This window comes from Thunnus maccoyii, chromosome 9 (assembly GCF_910596095.1).
Source record: "Thunnus maccoyii chromosome 9, fThuMac1.1, whole genome shotgun sequence".
In the NCBI taxonomy this organism is placed as follows: Eukaryota; Metazoa; Chordata; class Actinopteri; order Scombriformes; family Scombridae; genus Thunnus; species Thunnus maccoyii.
The window spans coordinates 16659712-16681763 of NC_056541.1; the positions used below are offsets into that span (position 1 = coordinate 16659712).

Sequence of the window (22052 nt, forward strand, 5' to 3'; positions counted from 1 at the left end):
GGTAGCAACAACTCTATACAAGAGACGATAAAAACAACATGGAAATCAAGTCGACAATGACAGCAGCTTCAGTTCTTCTGCAACGGATGGAAGAGAATCCGAGTTAGTTTTTTTTTTCTTCCAGATTTTAACTTGAGATGTTATTTCTTGAATCATTAACCGCATTTCTCTCACTCAGCCTCTCCTACTTGCAGAAGATATAAGGTTACATGTCTCATAAAGATCCCTGTTGAACATGGGGACCATCTAACCACACCCAAACTACAGCTGCAGCTGGCTGTCAAGGGAACATCTCCAGACAATTTAAATCTGGGTTGGCCTGTATTCACCAGGGAAGAAAAATAAACTCCAAACTTCTGTGTTTTCCTTTTTTTCCCCTATTATTCGCCAAATGTAAAAAAAAAAAAAAAAAAAGTGAGAAATAGCTGGTCAAAGTATCCTCTACATCCATACTGGATGACTACGTGCCACTAGGCCACATTTGTCTGGATAATATTACCTTATCAGTGCCAACAATGATGTCTGTGACTGTGATATGCAGTGTGGGCCTGCATGTGTGTTTGCATATGTCCCCTGTATCCAGTGAAAGTCCCCTTCCCCCGAGGCTTTTAATTATGTCTTAGTCACTGAACTAGCAGAGAACAGATTTAAAGAAAAATCATCATGTTACTCTGAAGCACAACTCATCCAAGTGCAGAAAAATGAAAGACATTTGAGGCAGATTAGGGAACAAATCTGACCAGTTGTCATCTTGGAAGTCAAAAACAGAGCAACAATAAATCTGAGTCATTGAACCACAGAGTAAAGGCTGCTGGGAGAGGAAAAAAAGCTTCATACAGATATATTGTGGCGCGTGACATGCAATAGCCAAAACCCTGATGAAAAGGTCTCACTTAATGGAAATAAAAAGCTAGCTTAATTAACTTTTATTTATATCATAATTGGAGAATACATGACAGGAAAATCCTTTTAAACATCTGAAAGAAACATGATGTACATGATTTTGATGATCCTGACTGTATGTTTAGCTCCTCAATCATTACGTACTCTAATGACAAAATTATTGTTTTGATTTCCATTAAATTGGCAACAAATCTTACAGGTTTTGGCGGCTCCGCAACCATTCCTCCGAGGCGCATCCGGACACATTTAGGGTTTAAATGAAAGATTTATAACATGGTTTCCTCTAAAATTACTGAACACACTCAGGCTCCTCAGAGGTAAAGCATTTCCTTTTTGGACACAAAATAATTTGCTCACTATTCAGTAATACAATCTAACAGGTGGATGAAATTTACTGGGCACAATCATGTTCCCAAGGGGAGATATATATATATATATATATATATATATATATATATATATATATATATATATATATATATATATATATATATATATATATATATATATATATGTATTATTATTATATTATTTTCTTCCTTTATTTGACAGTGGACAGTATAGAGGTAGACAAACAAGCGGTGAAATGAGGGCATGACATGCAACAAAGGTCCCCAAATTTGATACCAAACCAAATCTATGATCTTTATGTGCAAATGTGCAAAATGGAAAACATACACAGACGAAGCAACAGAGACCAAAACAATTGCAAGAGTAAGTATGTGTGTTTATTTACCTTAAATACAGTACGCACTGCCAAGCTAGAATCAACATTACTGTCCTCAAATTTAAAGTTGAAGTACTATGATACATCACATATTAATATTTGCATATCCAATTCCTCTAACCGTCTCACTAATGTCACTGTAAACATTTTTTTTTCAGCTTGAGCACTTGCACAATATAAGTCACATATTTATAGACATTTACATATGTATCTACACTCAATATTTCTACATAGCATAGAAAAAATAAATTCCATTACATTTATTGGTACATTATTTATCAATACATTATGTATATTAGTTGATGATAGAGCAAGGGCTCATGATTGACTGACTGCATGAGACATTTTGGCTGCATGTCAGATCACTTTCCTTTCAAATCCCTGGACCATCCAAACACTGCAGCTCTTTAAAAGGTGCTATATGTAAGAATTGGCCACCTGTCAAATTCATTCTCCAAACTGACTGGGGGCAGCATGTCTCCAGAATTGGGCTGTCTGTTAAGTTAAGCTATGTTAGCGCTGAATCAATAGTGCATTAACTAAGTAACTAAAGGCCTTTCTCAATAACAAGTACACCAAATTCGGGCTTGCATACTTGCTGGTTCAGACTTGGCAAGTTCGACTAGGGAGTACAAACTTCCAAGGACAGTAGGACGCAGTACGATCATTTTTCAACTGGAACAACAGTGTACTTGCTGACGGCAGCAGCTCAGCTTCAACACAACTACCTGACTGTACTGTGACAAACTAATCTGAACTCAAAGCTCCATTTACACTTCTTTCTCACAAAAAATAACCTCATTGACAGAGAGATGCAGTAAATGTTATGAAATCCAAACTGTTATGTAGTTTAATAAATTAAAACATGTAAAATAGACTGATCTGTTAATTTTAATACCTTTCATTTTACTGAAATGTGGTGTATGTCTGTACATATAGAGCCCCAGAGACAGCGCTGTTGTTCTGTCCAGTAAAAACATGAAGCTTCATTTTACATTCAGACAAACTAATGTGGCAGCTATGATTGTTAGATTTCATCTGTGAAACCGACATTTATCATCCAAAAGGAATTATATCATATATCAAAATGCTACGGAGACATTAGAGCCAGTGGTAAATTACCAAAGAGCTGCACAGATCAGTTCATCGGACCATGTTCTCCCCGGGATGACGACAGACGTTGACCTGCTGATCATGTCAGGAGTTGGGCTGCGAGCGGCCGAGATGACCAGCCGGTCTCACCCAGCCAGTGGCTCCTCACATCTCCGAAAATGTTGCAGCAAATTTCCAGACACATTATTTGGATAAACTGACCATATGTTGGTAATCTAAACGGTCACTTTCTCGCCTTAAAAAATATTAAAACTGGAATAAAGTGACATATTAGTAGTTCTACAGTGAAAACTACAACAGCTTTTAGCCTGGCTCAAAATCTACGCCTTCGCTGCCGGTTGGTGTGAAATGCACTCTGGGATACTTGGCTGTTCCAAGCCCACACAAGTCAGCTCCTGATGTATCCTTGATAAAACAGGCAGAGCAAGTACACATCCGGGCATTTGGATTGTACTTGGCTGGATGTGGACTTTGAAGTGGAACAGTACTTGGGCTGCGACTGATGATGTTTTACAAGTATAGACAAGAACGCAGATTGAGAAAGGCCTTGGGACTTTGACTAAGTATGATAGCAATATCAATTCAGTGCTAACATTGAGCTAACATTTGCTTGAATTAAACTAACCTTGAAGAAGAAGTAGCCTTCTTCTTCCTCTCATGTTGGACTGAGGGCAGACTGGATGCTACAGTGACTCACTATCAAAGTGAGGTACAAAAAGTGGTACTACGAGACAGGATGGGCTAAACTAAAATTCTTACATATGGTTCCTTATAAGTGCAAAGCCGTGGTCCCCTCTTTTTATGCTGTTGGACTGAGAGTATCAACTGCAGTGGGATATGGCAAAAAAAGAGTTGCAATAAACCGCTGTATAGATGCAGCTTTCATGTGCAGTAGTCTTAATCTTTCCTTTTTAAAAGTCGAGTAAGCATTTCTGGGTTCTGTCTCAATGAATTCTTCCCTCCTTCTGGAAATGCATTATCGATTAGATTTAAAGCCAGAGTCAGGGAAACAACTTCTACAGTACCAGTAAGTCTGTCTGATTAGATAAGTGAACTGTACAACGATGGGAGCAGGAAAAAAGGTTTACAGTGTAAGGTGTACCATTTCCTGAATGTTTCTAAGGATTTAGGATACACCTTTCCTCCATCCCTTCCAGACAACACTCATCTTCAGTGCATGTTTTGATGGAAACAGTTAGAACTTTGCTAAAAACCAATTTAAGCACAGTGAAAGGAAGAAGAGAGCATTCAGAGAGCAGTGACCCAGAAAAATGCTACATGAGGCACATTTCAGAGAGTCAAGTTTGAGTGAGCGGTCTTGCCATGTGACTCGGCCTATGTACAATAAGGACAGAAACTCAGCCTCAGGAGCTCCAATAAGGAGAAAACGTTCAGGCTTCAGAAGATGCGTGGGAGACAAGATCATTCAATTTCAATCGATCTGGCTCCACAGCGGTGCAGCAGCAGTGGCTGTTTGTCTCCAGTGCATTTTAAAGTCAGGAACCCACTCAAAATGACTTAAGATTGAGGACAATTCATAATTAAATTACAAAAAAGACTGATATTCATTATATTATACTGAATACTCTGATGATTAAAAAGCAATTTTTGTTTGGATTATCACATTATTTGTGTTCTGAGGCTCAATTCAGCAGCTGCAACAAAAGTCATAGTTTAACTTAACCGAAAGGTGAAATTATTAAAAATAAATTGAGGTGAGAAAATAAGAAAAGTGTGAGTCTCCATCAAAAGATATTATGCTAACAAATATTAAAAAAACAAACAAACAAACCAAAAACAGCAAAAGAGAAGTCTGCAAGATCAGCAACTGTAGCAAAGCTCACAATCTTACACAAAACAGTAACATAAAATAATACAATATAGGATGTAGTTAGCTAAAATGCTATTGTTCTTGCACCAAAACAGGGCTTTATAACACTGGGAGTTTGGCAGAGAGGAGATTCCAGCCTCTGACAGTTTACTTTTAATAATAGATGGATAAAATGATTTATTTATTCACCTCTCCTCCCATCTTCTCTCCTTTCCTCTGTCTGCGTGGTCTGGTTTCTAATTCTGCAAAAGAGGGCAACTTGGCGGGAAGGCAGACGAGGCTTCGCCAGCGAGACGACATTTTTTTTTTTTTTTTTTTTTTTTTTACAGCCAGTCAAAACACAGCAGATTCCTGCAGGTAACATGTTGCAGATAGGCCAATGTATTCACTGCTCGTGTCCTGCTGTGACATTGTCTCCTCCTCACTCGTCATCCCAGGGAGCAGGTGTTTGCTGTGACAGCGGTCTTTAAAATGAAAGGGTGTGGCTTCAGCAGGGAGCTTGAGGAGTCAGTGAAGCTGGAAATGTTGCTCACTGGGAATCGCAGCATTGATGTGATGAGGAAGCAAGAAAACCTGGTTGAACTCAACTCAGAATTTCAGTGCTCATGTGTCACCACGTTTGGGATCGTATTAGGATTCAAAACTATAGATCATCCATCTGTAGCTCAGCTTAAGAGCAAGAAGGCTGGTCTCTTGTATGAGCTGAGCCTTGAAATATCAAGTGGCTTGAACTGTCTGTGAGCCTCTGTGCAGACAGTGAGTAGTGCACCAGGGATAAATGGTAGAATTACAAGGCTTAGTCAAAGAAATCTTAAGGAAAGTAAACATTTCAGAACTCAAATATTTGACCAGCATGTCAGACAACGGTTGTTTCTGTAACTTGACTCTGGTGGCACACTCTGCTCATTGTTCTTTGTTTTTTTTTTTACCTGCCTTTCTACCTTTCAGTTCTGAAAATAACAGATTCCTTCTGTTAAGAACAATACATCTCCTCGGAGTTATGATGCCACTGTCTCATCTTCCTCCTATTGATTTCAAGCTGGTTAGTGCCTTGCAGGGAATATGGAAGCTGGTGGAGTTCAGGAGTCATGGGGATGTCAGAAAAGGATCTGCTGCTAAAATGGACAGTTACTGCCTTGCAGGGAACAAAGATTTTCCTTTTCTTACCAAATTCCCTCATGAGGCTCCATCTTTTTTTTCTGTTAGCCTCAGGAAAAATCTGAACAATAAATTAGGTTTTATGTGATCTATGAAGATAAGGCCTGTAGCGAAGCTCATTTTTTAATCTTTTTTCAACGAGTTTTTGAATTATCTTCCAACAGTCATAGATTTTACCCTTAAGGTGGTTGTTGGCTCTTAGCTGCCTCTCTGTTTATTGTGCCACAGCACTTGCATTACCATTTAAATCTCCTCTTGATCACTAAACAAAGCCAGCAGTGGTGAAACCAGAGAGAGCTGAAGGGCGAGGCTCAGGAGAGTAAACCTGCCAGGCTGGTATCACCTTTGGGACCGGAGTGCTCGAGGCTTTGAAGACGTTCAAGAGCAATGTGAGGACGGAGATGTCACGAGGGCAGAGAGGCAAATAAATACTGTATATACTGTTGGGAGGATACTGCATTGAGGTTGTTTTTGTCTGAAAATGAAGAAATGTTCATCTAAAGGAGTATTTATCTTAACAGTTTCCAAATATCCGCCAAAAATTACCACTGTGCCCATATTGGTTTGTGAATAAAAGTGAAAAATCAATCTGCTTATTTATTTGTTATATTTTCTTTAAATACAGGGACATTATTTAGCACAAAACAAAATTAGACAAGCTGACTTAAAAAACCTTCAGCTGCTGAAGGTGCCAGTTACCCCAGAACCTTTTAAACACATAATTTAGATGTTCCATAAACCTGCTCTGGGGTTCCCTGTCAAATTGTGAATAAAGTTGTCTTCGGGGATGTTTCTAATGTTCATGGGAAGCAAGCCTGTAGTGTTCATCTTTGACTAAGAAGTTTTACAGCAGATGTGTCGACTGTGATGATGAGGCTAAAGGTTTGTCTACACAGGAAGCATTTCAGCTGCGTTTTTCAGTCGTTCGTCTGATGGAACAGATACGCTTCGGTTTTAAATCAATACTATAATAGCATAGCAGCTCCTGTTACACTAGCGCTATATTCTTGTAACTCAAAGCGTATTTTTACATTTCAGTCCATTTTCTTCCGTTTTACAAACACAGCGATTGTATGATGTGCCTGAACGCATCCCGTGTAGTCACCGACAGTGGACTCAAACTGCTGCTCTTTTCAAGTGCTGCTTTTGCTACACAGCCTATGTAGACACTGCTTCCAAAATTTCATTTTTTAAAAAAAGGTAGCGAAATTCAGGCATCTGAAATGTCTTCAAGTCACTAGTGACTCAAATTTAACATTCTGGCACATAATTTTATTCCCACAAACCACAATGCACATTTGTATTTACTTTTGTCTACTAATAAAAAGGCAGCAAAAAAAGTGTGGTTTATATTGCTTAACAAAAAAGTCGCTTTAGATGGACTTAAAATGAGCTCCCCGAAGTTACCACTGTGTAACTGGAGTCTTACAAAAACTTTCCTGATTCCTGAAATGAGGAGGCCTCTCAGATGAGTGACCTCACGTCTTCCAGAAACACAAGTCCAGTTGCCTCTGACTGACTTCTATTAGATGTTCCTGATTACCGAACCTGTTCAGAGGCAGAGCTGTGGATCATCCTTCTGTCAATGCTGTCTGGTACAGCTGCCAGTGTTGTCCCTCCATGTCTGCTGCAGCTGCTGGAGGTGCTGAAAGGCTCTCTGGGTGATGTTAAGAGCTGGGTGGACCTTCCTCAGGCTGGGCTCTCCGATCAGAGACAGACCACACAGCCCTAAGTAGGCATGGAGAGGGTCTGGCAGACAGGAAATAGAATGAGAAAGGGTGAGAGAGGAAGGATAGAGGTGGAAGAGTGAAGAAAGGAGGGGAAGAGGGAAAACTAGGTCAGAGATGGTTAAAATGTATCAGCACAGAAGCACCTGCATATGACAGCGTGTGTCTGTAGACTTCAGAGTGATTAGAGCTACGGCAATGATGGTTGTTGTCACCTCACTCTCCATTACTGAATCAATAAAACAACAATCCCATTTCCCATAATGCAAAAGCTTTGTTTTTCTTGTACTGCTCTTTTAAGTAGATATAAATTATTTACAAAGGGTGGCCCCCTGGCCCCTCTGGGATCAGGGTAAAAGCTCCACAGGCCAGTAAATGGAACAGTAATTGAATTATAATGAAATGACAGATCATTGGACATGGACATCGGAATCAATCAAAGCACCATTAGCTGTATCAATCAGGATTCTTAGTGACTGACACAAGGTTATGCAAATGAGATGTCTGCATTAGTCCAAGCAGGGCTGCAACTATCATTTAGGCCATAAAACATCACAACATTGTGGAAAAACTAATCTCATTATTTCCCTGAGCCCAACGTGACATCTTTAATTGTCCAAAATCAAAAAGATATTTAATTTACAGCTATACAACAAACAGAAAAGCATCAAATCCTCTCATTTGGGAACCTTCAACGAGAGACGGTTTTTGCTTGATAAAAGAAATGACTAAAACGACTCAATGATTAATAAATATTGTTTGCAGATTGATTTTGTAATGGATTAACTGACTATTTGTTTCACCTTTAGCCCAAATTTTGAGGTGGGACTTTTTATATGAATTGCAGTTTATAGTATTAAGATCAACTTGGTAACTCAATCAGTTCGAAATTTTGGCCTTTGCTCCATATAATCCCAACTATTCCTATTCTGAACACTAAGATGACCTGAATGCCTGAAAGAGCAACAGTGAACCTGGTTGTGTCAAATGTTCAAAGTGCATTTGGCTATATGTGGACCACCTTCTTTTGTTCCTTTTGTCTTGTTATTGTTACCTTCCTATCTTCCCAGACCAGTTCCTGTATGGCTTAAGCTCTGCATGACTGCCCTATTCAAGTATACACAACCCTAATGCTAGAATCCTTTCATTTCCTAAAACTCTCTTTTGTTTGGTAATATTTACGAGGCGTTGTCAATACAGCGCCTGTTTTGCCTCTTTGTTTCTTCCAGCCTATCTTCCCTGCCTTCTTTCTGTAACATGAGGAGCTCGATCTCCTGTGTCCTCGGGCTACCTGTGAACAATCGACTCATCAATTACACATTACAAGGGCAAGCAAGAACACACACACACACACACACACACACACACACACACACACACACACAAACATGTACATCATTGAAGGTTAGGGTTACAAGAGTTTTTCCATTGATCTCAAGTACAACTGCCAACTGCAACTCCACCCTGACCTCTTCACACCTGTGGAGGGCAGGGTAGGAACTGGCCAACCAAAAGAGAGAAAGACACAAAGAAGACTTTGAAACTGCTCTTTCTGTCCTTGAGGCGAGCTACTGAAAATAAACAGCAACAATAAGAAAGAACAGCAACCTCTACAAATTCACCCAGTCCATGTGTGTATTGTTACACTTAGTTTCCACCATATTGGCAATCAACATGACATTTAACCCTCCTGTGTTCTACAGTAGTGTTAAGTGCAGAGGATTTGCATCACTTTTACCTAGACACAAATCACACTGCAGATACACAAAACAACACTGACACAAGATACATAGAAACTAAGGCAGCATTCTGTTATTTGCTTTTCTCTAGCATCTTTTTATTTGCAGTTTATCTGGTGACTGCAAACGTCTACTGAAAGATGTTCCTGTAAAAGCCAAAGCTTTGAGTGTCAAAGTGTTTACCTGGATGGCTGTCTGGCCACTTAGCGAAGCCTCCCACCAACCGATCCTGTGTGGACAAGATGAAGCTCCTGTTCCTGTCAAAGTTTGTATATTGGAACACATCTAAGAGCTAGGACAGCAGAGATGATGTAGTAAGAGCAGTGGAGGAAAGGAAGGGAACAATAGAGACATTATTCAATACCAATTAGAGAAATGTTGATTATTGTCAACTGGCTATTTAAGTAGTTTAAAATACATGTGCAAAGCCAAAGAGATGCTAAGCATGTTGTGTTTAGAAAGTGAGATAATGTTGATTTCCAATATCTATGTATACAAATACTATAAGGAGAAAACAGCGAACCTCAATGTTTGCCATACCGTACTTCGCTATATACAAATATTTTGTGTGTGCACATTTGTACCTCGGACACAGTTTTGACCCAGAAATTCACAGTTTTGCTGCATTGTGTTGTTTTGTGCATTTGAATGTGTGCCTGTATCCCTCTCTTACTCATATCACTTTCTAGTTAAGTTCAGTTTTCTAGATCATGTGTGTGCATCTATGTACCTGGCATAGTTATGACCCACATGCAGAAAGGTTTTGGGCTCTTTAAACAGCGTGAGTATGTGTAGTGCAATTAAAAAAAAAAAACCCTGTATTATTTTATGCATCCTTTTACTTTCAAAGCGATCAAAGCAAATACTTAAATGCACTAAACATGTTAACGCATGCAGAGGATGATTATGTATGTGTTTTACACCAGTAAGTACCTCTAGCGTAGCTCCCACCCAAAAGGAGTAGCATGTGTCTACAGGTTTGTTGGGGCGCCCGTGGAAGCCGCTCTGCTGCCTCATGATGCACCAGCGTCGAATTCTGTCCAGCTCCCGCTGACTCAGTGCCTCCTCCAGTCGTCCCATCAGACACAGAGAGGCTATGGCACAGTACGTCCAGCCACCTGGACACACAGACAGGTAGGCAGGTGCATCAGACACATACAGTAAACATAGACAACTTATAACAAATGAATCCAGATTAAACGAGAAAACTGATTTCCGACAATGTCATAATATTGGAAGGCGAGCATTTCAGCATTTCAGACATGTTTTAATGACAGACAACTAGATGATTACAGGGCAGAGCTGTAAAAACAGAGGGTGTGTCTGTGTGTGGGCCCTTTCCTTGCCAAATATTTGATTGCATGCTGCTATTCTCACTTTCCTCCTTGCCTTGGAAGTTATCACAACATGGAGCTACCTTATGTTTTGTTCATGAAGATGCAGCTATGTGTGTGCGTTTGTGGGGAAAATGACTGCTATGCCTGTATAGATATACTTCAATATTAAAGAACTGAGGAGTTTTAGCAGGAACAAAAGACTGCTTTGGCAGCCCTATAAACCTTTGAGTAATATCAGGATTTGTTTTAGTCCTAACACCAAGCACTCAATGCAGCCATGAGTGTCTTGGACAGTAGAGTCATACAAACACGAGTGTGCTTATTGATTGATGACAGGCTGTTATCAGTACTTTCACAAGAAGCAACTATCCATCACCCTCTACAACCCAACTGTTAACTGCTTTTATTATCACAATGCCTTTAACTCCTCCGTACACACCATCTGTCGCTGCTTATCTGTGTTTGTGCATGTTCATGTGTGATTGAGACAAGGTGGAGTGAAGTGTGTGGGCCAGGAGTGTAAATCTGCAAGCATGTCACGTCTGTCTACAATCAACTACGTCTATCTCAATATCTGCTAGAGGCATGTTAAGATCAGAGGAGATAATATAAATCTGAATCAAAGACAGCTCTGGGAAATCCAAAACCATTTACCCTAATCTTAGGTTTGGAACAATCATATGACCCCAATAGCCCACCCTAATACTTAGTTATAATCCTTAAGATTTTCATGAAATCAAATCACATTTTTGATACTATTGGCTGGTTGCTGTATCGCCAGCAATAGCCATTCAAAGTATTTACATTCTGTAATTACCTCTCTATATAGTAGTTCTCATTGCTAGTGGCGGAGTCCGCCATTCCAGCTTGGGATTCAAAATGCCTACCTACGCACAAGACATTCACAAGGAACAATGCATGGATGTAATCCAGTGTCACTGTTTTTAATTTTATCTCTCATCAGCCTCACTGTTTATTGTTCACTCTCCTACAGCTGCATCAGAACTGTGTTAAGTTACCGCTAATGCAAACTGAATGTTTTGTGCTGCCGCTGCTTCACATTGAAAGCATTCAACTGGCGAAACCCTGGGGAGCAATCACAGGACATGCAATGTATGCAATGCAATGAATTTGTCACTGAGGTTAGTGCTGGCTGCAGTCGTTCATGTCTTGATCTGTAGACACATTTTTGCTGATCATTTTCAGTTCTTTTTGTCAGCGGGTTATTTATGTTGCAGGGAGAAATTGACTCCTTGCAACAAAAGACTGACATCTATATTAAAACAATGCAAGTTCATTTGGCTACACTGGAAACAGTTGTAGCAGTTGCTCTTCTGTTGTATTCCTGTCAAAGCAGCTGCTCAACAAGCGTTTGCTGGACCAAGAATTCTGGGACCATGCCCCTCCTTTCATTGATACAACATAGTCTCATCTAAACGTGACCGTTTTCACCCATGAGCAGCAGTGTTAATTCATGGACATCTACAATTGGGAATTTTTCAAGTGATGAAAAAAGAACTGTGCTGTCTAATGAAAAACAACAATAGTACATAGCCTAAAGCAGAAGAAAATACTGGCATCAAAGAAGTAGTAAATTAAAAGGCGACTTAATACGTAAAATAAATACATTTAATTTCTAATCCTGGCACATTGTTTCTGTAATACTATGTTCCATGTATTGGACTATACAGTGGCTCAAAAACAAATATTTGCACACAACGTAATGTGAGAGTCTGCGCACATTTAAAGCGCAGTGTGGGAGGTCTTGATGCTGAACAAACATACACTCCACGGGTGGATGGTAATGAGCATCTACTGTATGTCTACTGATGTGTACTCAGCCCTCAGACAGAGAGTTGGCTGGCGTGCACAAGTGAGCAGAGTCTCAATGAAGCCTGTAATCATAGAAGTTGAATTTATCACAAGAAAACAAAGCACTTAGATGCACCAGGATATGCCCATTTATAGCAGTTTTATTTTTATAGATGTAATCCATATATTCACTGTCTGTCACACAGTTGTCACAGGAAATGCTACCTTTACTGTGTCAAAAAGGCGACTACGGATATGTTCCAAGCTGTGCTTTGAACTGTAATGTGTGTGTGTGAGTAGGATGAGGGCTTTTGTGCCAGAATAATAAGGTTTAATTTGAGCAGGGGAGGGATTAATGAGGACAATGTATCTACAGAAATGGATTTTAATAGCTAATCCTTTAAACCAGTTACTCCCATCAGCCACTTTCATGCCCTCCACTACAACATTGCCAACACGCCCACAAATGTTTGGATCCGATATGAACCCTTTCACTTAAAAATCAAAGTGATATTCACATGTCAGACTTCTGACGGCTGTGGGCTGCCAAATGTGTACATTTCTATTCCTCTAGTGAGCGGAAAACTTTCAAACTCACATTTCTGATGTCTGTAACTATAAGAAATAATATAAACCATTAGAAGATGACTGTACTCACCATGCGACTCCCGCCCAGCTCCCTGGCCAAACCCATTATCATATGACTGTGTAGAGAACAGAGAAACAGCCATTCAATTACCGGCAATACGACATCTAGCAAGAAAGGCTATTGTTCCAGGGGAAAATGATTAGTGCTAGAGAAGATTGAACTGCACTCATTTGTTGCATGTACGTATTTATTCATACGGAACCTTTTTTCAAAATGAAAAAAACATTTGTGAGCCATAATTTAAAATTGAATGTAGAGATGTCACTGCTGTTAAAGAACTGCTCAAGTGTGATGTATCACTCTTGAAATCAATCTTGAGGCTTCACAATTTTTTTCTACTGGTCAAGTCACTGCAGGATGCATCAACTGCAGTGGAGGCTGGTCCATAGAGGCAGAGGAGGTTGATCCTCCTCTATTTTTTGAGAGGCAAAAGGGAGCTCAAAATATAAAAAGAATATTTGGTTGAAATAAACCATTACCAAATCTCAGTATTTATAAAGTATTTTTTCTCTCTGCTTTGGAAAAAATCCATTACTGATATTCTGTTTAAAATGCTTCAACAGCGACACCTGCAGGGTGGGAGGAGAAAGGGCAGTGTGTGAAGTGGTGGTGGGGGGGCACAATTGGTGGAGGTGGAGTGGGGGACAGAGGAGGACGGGTGCCTGCTGACCTCCGCAGGGCAGGCTCTCTTACATTGGACTCAATGTATTTCATTTTTTGTCATGCTAATCTGTGATTGGCCATGACACGTAAAATGACGCTCCAAGGGAGGACGTCCTCCCTTACCAATCAACAACCAGAATGCAATATTGACATTGAGTTGGTCCAATGATAGTTTCCAGATTTCATCTTCAATTCTCTCCACTGTAAGGCAGAGTAGCAGCTGTAGATAGCTCCTTGTGTTAGCCAACGCAACAGTTAGCTTGTTGTAACAGCCTGAAGGACTCTTTATACATCCATGGAAGGACTGTTAAGGACTGTTGTTAAGCTAATGTGAGAAATGATCTGGACTGGGCAGGGCAGCAGCAGTAGGACGCTGCCGGGGAGGCTGGAGAGAGAAGCAACCGGAGAAACAACCAGGAGACTTAGCTTGTTTGTCATTGTTGCTAATGACATCAGACTGGTTAAGCAGCAGCCATAAAGTTCTGTTAACTAACAAACAAGATGACCAACAGCTACAGATGGACGTTATGACATGAATACTTCATCTCCATGAAAGAAAGAAGAAGACATCAGATAACATGAGTCATATACAGCTTCTCTCTCTCTGTCTCTTTGGTCGCTAATTTAATCTCTGATGGTTTAATGTCTCTGTGTGGCTTTTGTGTGAATTTATCTCCTTAACAAGAATGCAGCAGAGATCATATAATGTGTTGTGGGTAACGTTAGTTTGCTTGTTGAAGTTACAGTGAGCTGTCTGGACTCACTCATTCATTCGTTTTTAATTGAGCGGTTGTTCAGTCACCTGTTGATGTTGTATGATTAGTGAATGAGTGCAGGAGGTCTGGCTGCTTGTTTCTGACAGTTTCTTTAGTTCGTTTTAGGCTGAGCCGTATATTGAGTAATAAGCTTAAAGTAGCTAGAATAACAAGTGTTAACTAGTGGTGTAACGGATTGTAGTTGATCCATGATCCGTACGGATTTCTGCATACTAAGAAAATACATAGGAAACACGTGTAAATTATGTGATATGTTGTCTGTTTTTGATGAGAACATAAATTTGTTGTCACAATAGAACAGTACTATAAATTTGAATTTGACTTTGTTGGTAAAATGACACATTTGATCCACTCCATGGCTTAAATGAGCTCTTCTTTGTTTAGAGACATTATGGATATGCTAATATTCTTTGAAGAAGCAGCCTTTTCACCACTCAGGGGTTTTTGTTTTTGAAAGCAAATTGTTTTATTGCCATATAAAATTGCACCCCACCCCTCGGGTTTCATCAGGTGGGGAACAATGATATAGTTTGATGCAGTTTGTTGTAAGATTCCATGTTGGTTTTCCTCCTGTCCTCCCCAATTCACCAGCCGCCACTGATTTACTGTAATATATTTATGTAATGCATCAATGTATTTTATTTTGCCTTCCTTCTTGCATTCATTTGTGATGCAATGGAGTGTCAGCAGTCAAAAATTAAACAATATTTGTCATGACGACACAACAACATACACTAAGAAACAGAAGTCTAACTTTGTTTTGTTTTGCAGTTTACATTGTTGTTACATTGTAATTTTGTTAACCAGTAGCTACAGTACACTATTATTTGAATTTGTTCAGGAATTGTTACAAAAATAGTCAAAGGTCCCAGATAGGTTTTTCTTATTTTTCAGTCTGAACAAGCTTTTTAATGGAACAAAGCAGCTAAAAATAACTGACAGTAATGAATAAGTACACTCTATTACCTCGTTTTGGGACTACAAATGGGGACTTGGTATTTCTGTTCACCAAAAATGGAACAGGTTTTCATAAACCTGGATAAGTTACACACTTGCTTTAAAAAGACCTTATTTATCCTAAAACTGTGCCAAATTTTGAAGCTATTTTATGAAAGACACTTCCTATTATAAACAGCGGTTCCTTAAAAAATGCAAAAGATATATAACAGATGGCTGTCACTTGGGAAAAACTAATAGGGTTGACTCCTTGTCTGTCAGTGTGTCAGTGTGTAACAATAAGGTTGGTAAATGGATACCTGGCGCCAGGTGAAACTTCAGGGTGGCTGGTTGACTTCTCTACTGTTCGAGGCCCTTTTACACAAAACCAACCATCATCTGGTGTTTTCTCTTATATTCACCATCAGCTAACTCGCACTGCCAAAGACATTTTAGAATCCAACCACCAGTATGTGGCCAGTGACTAAATATACTTCTCAGTCATGATTTACAGTTATCTGTTAACTAATTAACAGGCCTCTCTTTTTCTCTCTCTCTCTTAGTGTTTGTGTGTGTGTATGGGTGTGAGAATGCTGCATACACACCCGTGCACACTATACAGACACTATGTAATGAAACACTCTTGTGTTAAATGTTAAACTTGAAATAAGCTGAGGTTTAGAGGCGAATGGGATCTTCTCTCTTTTCCTGGGACTTGAGTTGTAAATGACACAGAGATGACTACCATGAAGACAACGCCACTTTGATGTGTCTGACTCACATTTGATAGAAAAACAAACAGTGAGGCTAAAATAAGGGTTGAGTCAGACATCAGTAAACAATGTAACAAAAATATCACTCAAGTGCCACATCATAAACTTGAAACTAGATTTTTCCTGCTGGCGGGGTGGAAAAAACCTCTGCTACAGCTTTAGACCATGATGCACCGCTCAACCCCCTCCATTTATTATAAATGAAGTATTTCTAGGCAGAGTGCCACCTTCTGAAGGTGGGTGGCCTCATTCAAGTGCAGACGCAGACACAGAAGTTGTACAATTGGAGGCCGTCCCGCTGGCTTGGAATACAGCTCTCACTGTTTTATTGATTAGAGGTAAAACAAACACTTTGCCTCAGTCTAGGTTTTTAATATCTACTCACCAAACTTCCTCTGATGTACTCAATGGCCTTCTGGATGTCCATGCCTGACCAGTCATCCAGCATGTAACAGATACTGGCTGCACAGTAGATAAACCGTATGTCATTTTCACTTCCCTCTGGCACTGCGTAGAAACTGGAAGCAGAAAGATGCACAGACACAGAAAGCTATAAAGACAGGAAACTTACGCAAAACTAAACTAAAAACTAACGAAACTAGCTGAATAAGTATATTTAGAATTTGTAACATTTGAGACATATCATGTTAACTGCTATGAAAATGACAGCTTAAATGTTTAATCAGTATTAATTCTGTTTGAAGATGGTGTTACCTGCCAAACGTGATTTACACAATGGATGTGTCTGTGTGTCTGTGTGTGTGTGTGTGTGTGTGTGTGTGTGTGTGTGTGTGTGTGTGTGTAAGTACTGCTGCAAGAACAAACGTGAGTTAGTGTCAGTCCACATTAAGACCGCTGGTCTTCACATGACCTCAGGTGTATTTGAGTCAGAATGAAAGTGCCAGTGTAAATCAGAGTGTAAGTGAAAATTTGTGTGTGTGTGTGTGTGTGTGTGTGAGAGAGAGAGTGCACTGACCTGCCGTCCTCTAGTTGCAGTGCTCTGAGACCAGCCAGGCAGGCCTGTTTGTTAACGCGGCTCAGGTCGTCTCCCAGTATTAGCAGTGAGCACAGCCCTGTGTAGGTCATGGCTACATGGCCACTGTCGTATGGATGGAGCACCCCTGGACCCTGAACAAAATATCAAAACAAGATATTATTGATACAGCTGCAGTGGAAAGGCAACAACAAGAACATTACAATATATGAAAAAAAATGCAGGGCCAAACAGATTAAGTGTTTAGCTATTTGCAAACAGCTAAATAGACCTCTTGGAGAAAGTATTCAGGTTTTCTTTGCCATTATACACAACTATGTCTCCATGGGGAGCAGTAATGAGAGTCAATCAGTAATGCAAAATGGAACAAATATATCTATTACACTGACTGGTAATATTAAAGCTGCTAGAAAGATGCTTTTAACTAGAAATGGTCTAGCCCCCCTGATGTGAAGGAGCGGGCTGGTACAGTAATTTAAACAGCATCATATAAAAATATTTTTAAGGATTGATTCAGATGGTAAAATAGAGGGAAGATGGGATCAAAGCAACAAGTACACATTGACCCAAAATATATCTTTAGACTGCTGTGGATGTGGATTTTATATAAAGGTACAGGTTTGTAGATAAGTCTGGAAACAGTGCAGAATATGAGGAGGAAGTACCTTGGTGCTGTAAGGAATACCAATATGTGACGATCCTCGAAACCCACAGCGACTTAGGTTGGATTCTGGAAAAGATCAACAGTGGAGGGCATTGTGTACATTGTAAAAATTAAGACAACTGGGAAAAGAAACCACTATTTTGTTTCACTGTCTCACAAACAAGGTCTCATTCTGTTTACACTGACCTTCAGTGAGGTGCAGCAAAAATGCACAATGAGGTGACCTACTAGTGATAAATACAGTGTGCTGTTGCCATCTAGTGGCCATAAGAGGAACTTTATATATGGCAGGACCCAATAAACAACATGTCATATTGCAAAGAGTGCACAAAATGTAACAATTTCAGCATATGACAATTTAAGCATTCTCAGATCAACATTTTGGCATGGGTCACATATCATATGTCAAGATTTCTGACTATGAAATGCTTAGAAAAAATCATGTTGCACTACATCAAATGTTAAGCTCTCTTATTTTTTAGTTTGTACTTTGCAAATCTGCATTCAGTCAAAATAGAAAAGTCTATAGTATTCATGTATTTTCAGTATACTGATGTAAACAAAACTGCCTGCTTTTCAATTCTTATTTCAAAAAACGTACCTACCAAAAAACCCTACCAAGCTGTATTTTCACATCTAATGACAAGAAACTTGCCAGACACCAAACATATGGCAGCAGCAAAAATGAGTCCAATCAAGCACGTCTATCCCGACATGATTTCTGTTGATGTGTTGAATAATTAACTAACTGGGCATCTAAACAGATGGCACAGAGTGGCTTGTTAACAGACAGAAAAAAAACAAGTCATTAAATATTTAGAGTCAAACTTTCCTTAATGAACAGAGGTACAGTTGGAGCAGATAAGGTGAGGAGGACACCTGGAGGCCAATAGCTGTTTTAGAATTCAGCAAGTGTGAAAATATTTCAGACTTTGAAGTTTGACTATTCTAAAGTTGTGAACTTGACTAGACTTTCCTGAAACAAAGGCCTCGAAGAAAATCTGGCCGTAACCTAAACTTGTCCTGAGCCAACAGCGCCCCAGCTGCCCTCGCTCACTCCCACCCTGATGAAACCATCAACACTTTAACAAATACATTCCATCACATTATTAGAGTCGTCTGCCTGACCTGAAATAAGTATCTTCTGTCCTTTCCACAAGAAGCACCCGAACATTATGACCATTTACACACGACCAACACCACTAAACTTCTCTATTGATGATAATTACAGATGTTGTGTGTCCTCTCGGAGCCTGCCCATAATGACAATACAGTAATTTACAGTCCCACATATATAGTCCATATATAGAGATATATTCCCCTTTTGAAGCTAATCTCTGTTCTACTAGAAAACTATATTCTCTAGAGCTGACACAATCAATCAATTAATTGATTGACTGAAAATGAATTGGCAACTATAACTATGCTAATCAATCAATTGTTTGTCATTTTTCAAGCAAAAATACCAAATATGTCCCAGTTTTTTGTTTTTCTCAGTCTTATGTGAATTGTAAATTTAGTGATTTGTTTTCTTTTTTTTTACTGTTGCTCAGAATAAACAAGATGTTTGAAGACATCATCCTAAACTTTAGGAGATTGTAACAGGCATTTTTCACTATTTTCTGACATATTATAATTCAAGCATTTTTTTGACTAATTGAAAAAATAATCTGCAAATTAATTAATAATGAAAATAATTGTTAGTCATAGCCCTAATATTTTATAGAGGGCTTTTATTTCAAGGGCTCACAATGGCTTTTCTGACCACAGTCTAATATAAAAGGATCTCTATTATACTGGCAAAAAAAATTAAAACATCCTGCCATTTCTGTAAAAATAGACCCCTAATTACTTTTTAAGCACTCAACAACTACAGCTCCCCCGAGGCTTTGACGGTGTTATGTCTGACTCACAAGAATGTTGTTGTTGAAGCTGACAGGCTTTCATCCCATTTGCTTTCTTATTTATTTGAATTTATGTACCAGATTAAATTTATAATGCTGAAGATCAGGGAAAATGGGTTGATCTTTATTTACACAGACTATGTTTACTAAATTTGTTAAAATAATTGAATAAAATTCCAGAAGTATGTCTGTTGTAACAGCTGTGTGTCAGAGGTGATTATGCTTCATTCAACCTATTAACAATGTAGTGAGGGTGACACCTGCCTTTGATTTGCTGCTTCATGTTACGCTTCATTATGTCATGCTTATTGGTAACGATTACTTGCACAGTCGGCCTTGAAAACCGTCATACTTTGGCCTCCTGGGAGGGTGGGTGTATTGGAAAGCTTCACAGCATGCAATGGGGCGACAACTTTGTAAACATCAGCCTCAGTTTATGCACCATTCTGCAACTACGACTAGAATCTGTTTGACATTTTGTTCTATTGTTATTTCAGATAGATACTTTATTAATTACAAAGGGAAATTGAAGTTAGTAAGTGTACTATATATATTGAATTGGCAAATCTAAATCGCTCTGAATTGCTGAGTGCTGCTAAGAGAAAGCCCTTCTGGCCACAACACAATTATCAGCTAAAATTCAGCTTATTCACACGATGACATTGAAAAGACCTTTTATGGATTTTATCTACTCTTTTTGATTGCTTTTCATTCCACGCTCCCATTGAAAATCCAGAGGTAATCAGGCATTTTCCATTGTTGGCCCTAAACTGTGGAATAGTTTGCCTCTCATCATTAGATCCTATACCTTAAACTGATATTTTTAAAAACCCATCTTAAGACTCATCACTTTTCTTCAGCCTTTTAATAGTCATCATGAAGACATGAAGGGTTACTGTTTTTATCTTATTTATTTTCTATCTCTATTCATTATTTGTTCTCTGTGCAATGGTGTTGCGTTTTTAGGATTTAAAACCCATTTTATTTATTTTATTCTGCATTTTTTTATTTTTCCCCTTTATCCTCATAACTTTGTTTGTGTTTTCATTTTGATTGTATTTCTCAGTGTCTGTAAAGCACTCTGGTCAACTTTTATTGTTTTTAAATGTGCTCTATAAATAAAATGATCTGGCTTGATTTTTTTTGTGAATGGGGAGAAACAGGATGTGTGGCAGGAGACTTACGGTCCTCTGTTGGTAGAACCTGTAATGAGTAGATCCATTCAATCATGATGTTCCTATCGATTACATCCAGAGCATCCAGCACATCCAGACCAGACAGGGCAAAAAATACAATAGTCAACCTGGAAAAGGAGGCACAGAGCAATCTTATGAATTTCACTTTATAATACTGATAGACATAAAGAAAACATATTTCATCATGAGTGCAATGTTAGAGCTATGCAACAAATCAAAGGTAATGTAAACTGTGACAGTGAATGGTCACATTAGATACCTGGGTGATAAAACCTAGTTCAAAACAATGTTTTAAAGAATAAAGTTAGGCAACGTGGTTGGTCATCTAGTCATTATTTAGCAATTGGTTAAGTTCAGCCGATGATATTTGAGCCAACTGGCGAGATGTTTGTTTAGTTTACTAGTTAATTAAAACCCTGAGCAATTTAAGTCTACTTTACCTGAAGATCACTTTCAAGTTAATAATAAATATACTCAATGTGTACTGCACTTGTCATTCGTAATGAATCTCCAGGTGCTACAGCATTAATAACATACAACACACAACAGAAAGAAAATATGGAAAGCCTTCCTGAACAGAAAGCTTTTTAAGCCATTTTTTAAAAAGAGTTAGCCTATGTCCTATGATAATATAAACTTCTAATGTTGACTCATACGTTGAACGGGGCGTTGTGCACCGTTGGGCAGTCAGTTCCTTGTTTTACAGCCAATCTGTCATAACTTCACTAGCTCATGTTACCGAGCACACTAAGCTAAATGTCACTAGCCTCCATTCAAAACCGTTGGTAACGGCTAGCTTGGCTTGCTAAGCTAAGTAGCACTAGCCTCCATTCAAAAGCGTTGGTAACGGCTAGCTTGGCTTGCTGGTCAAGTTTTTCAATAAAACAGATAAACCTGAGTAACGTTTTTCATTTCAGTGAACTCACCTGGTTGTCTCCAGGGAGGCGTATCTCTCAGGTAACACCTGAAGCGTTCTCTGGAAGAATCGTACATGTCTATCTCTTAAAAAGTCTATCTGCTCAAATTCTTCAAACTGGCTCTCCTCTTCCGCCATCTTTGCATCCGCACCTATGAGGAATCTTTTCCGGTACGTGTATTTTTCAAAACAAAAGTTCTACAGTACGGCGCACTGTGCAGAGAGAGAAATTTG

At 39.1% G+C, this 22052-nt stretch overlaps 1 protein-coding gene across 1 annotated transcript; it reads right to left on the reverse strand.

Annotated features, from left to right (window-relative positions):
* Window positions 1-6316: 6316 nt before the first annotated feature.
* On the reverse strand, window positions 6317-21994 carry pggt1b (protein geranylgeranyltransferase type I, beta subunit). The gene is made up of 9 exons (XM_042421867.1): window positions 21829-21994; window positions 20891-21009; window positions 17804-17868; window positions 17121-17272; window positions 16530-16662; window positions 13006-13051; window positions 10132-10316; window positions 9382-9490; window positions 6317-7481 (listed from the first exon to the last, which is right to left on the reverse strand). The coding sequence occupies exons 1-9, from the start codon at window positions 21954-21956 to the stop codon at window positions 7315-7317; spliced, it is 1104 nt and encodes a 367-aa protein (XP_042277801.1). The 5' UTR covers window positions 21957-21994; the 3' UTR covers window positions 6317-7314.
* Window positions 21995-22052: the final 58 nt, after the last annotated feature.

Excerpts from the sequence above, each read along its gene's own strand:
- pggt1b (XM_042421867.1), bottom strand. The coding sequence starts at position 21,956 with ATGGCGGAAGAGGAGAGCCAGTTTGAAGAATTTGAGCAGATAGACTTT. Across the intron at positions 21,010-21,828 it reads GCCTCCCTGGAGACAACCAG|GTTGACTATTGTATTTTTTG; the intron begins GTGAGTTCACTG and ends CTCCTTTTCCAG. Across the intron at positions 9,491-10,131 it reads GGGTGGGAGCTACGCTAGAG|CTCTTAGATGTGTTCCAATA; the intron begins GTACTTACTGGT and ends CTGCTGTCCTAG.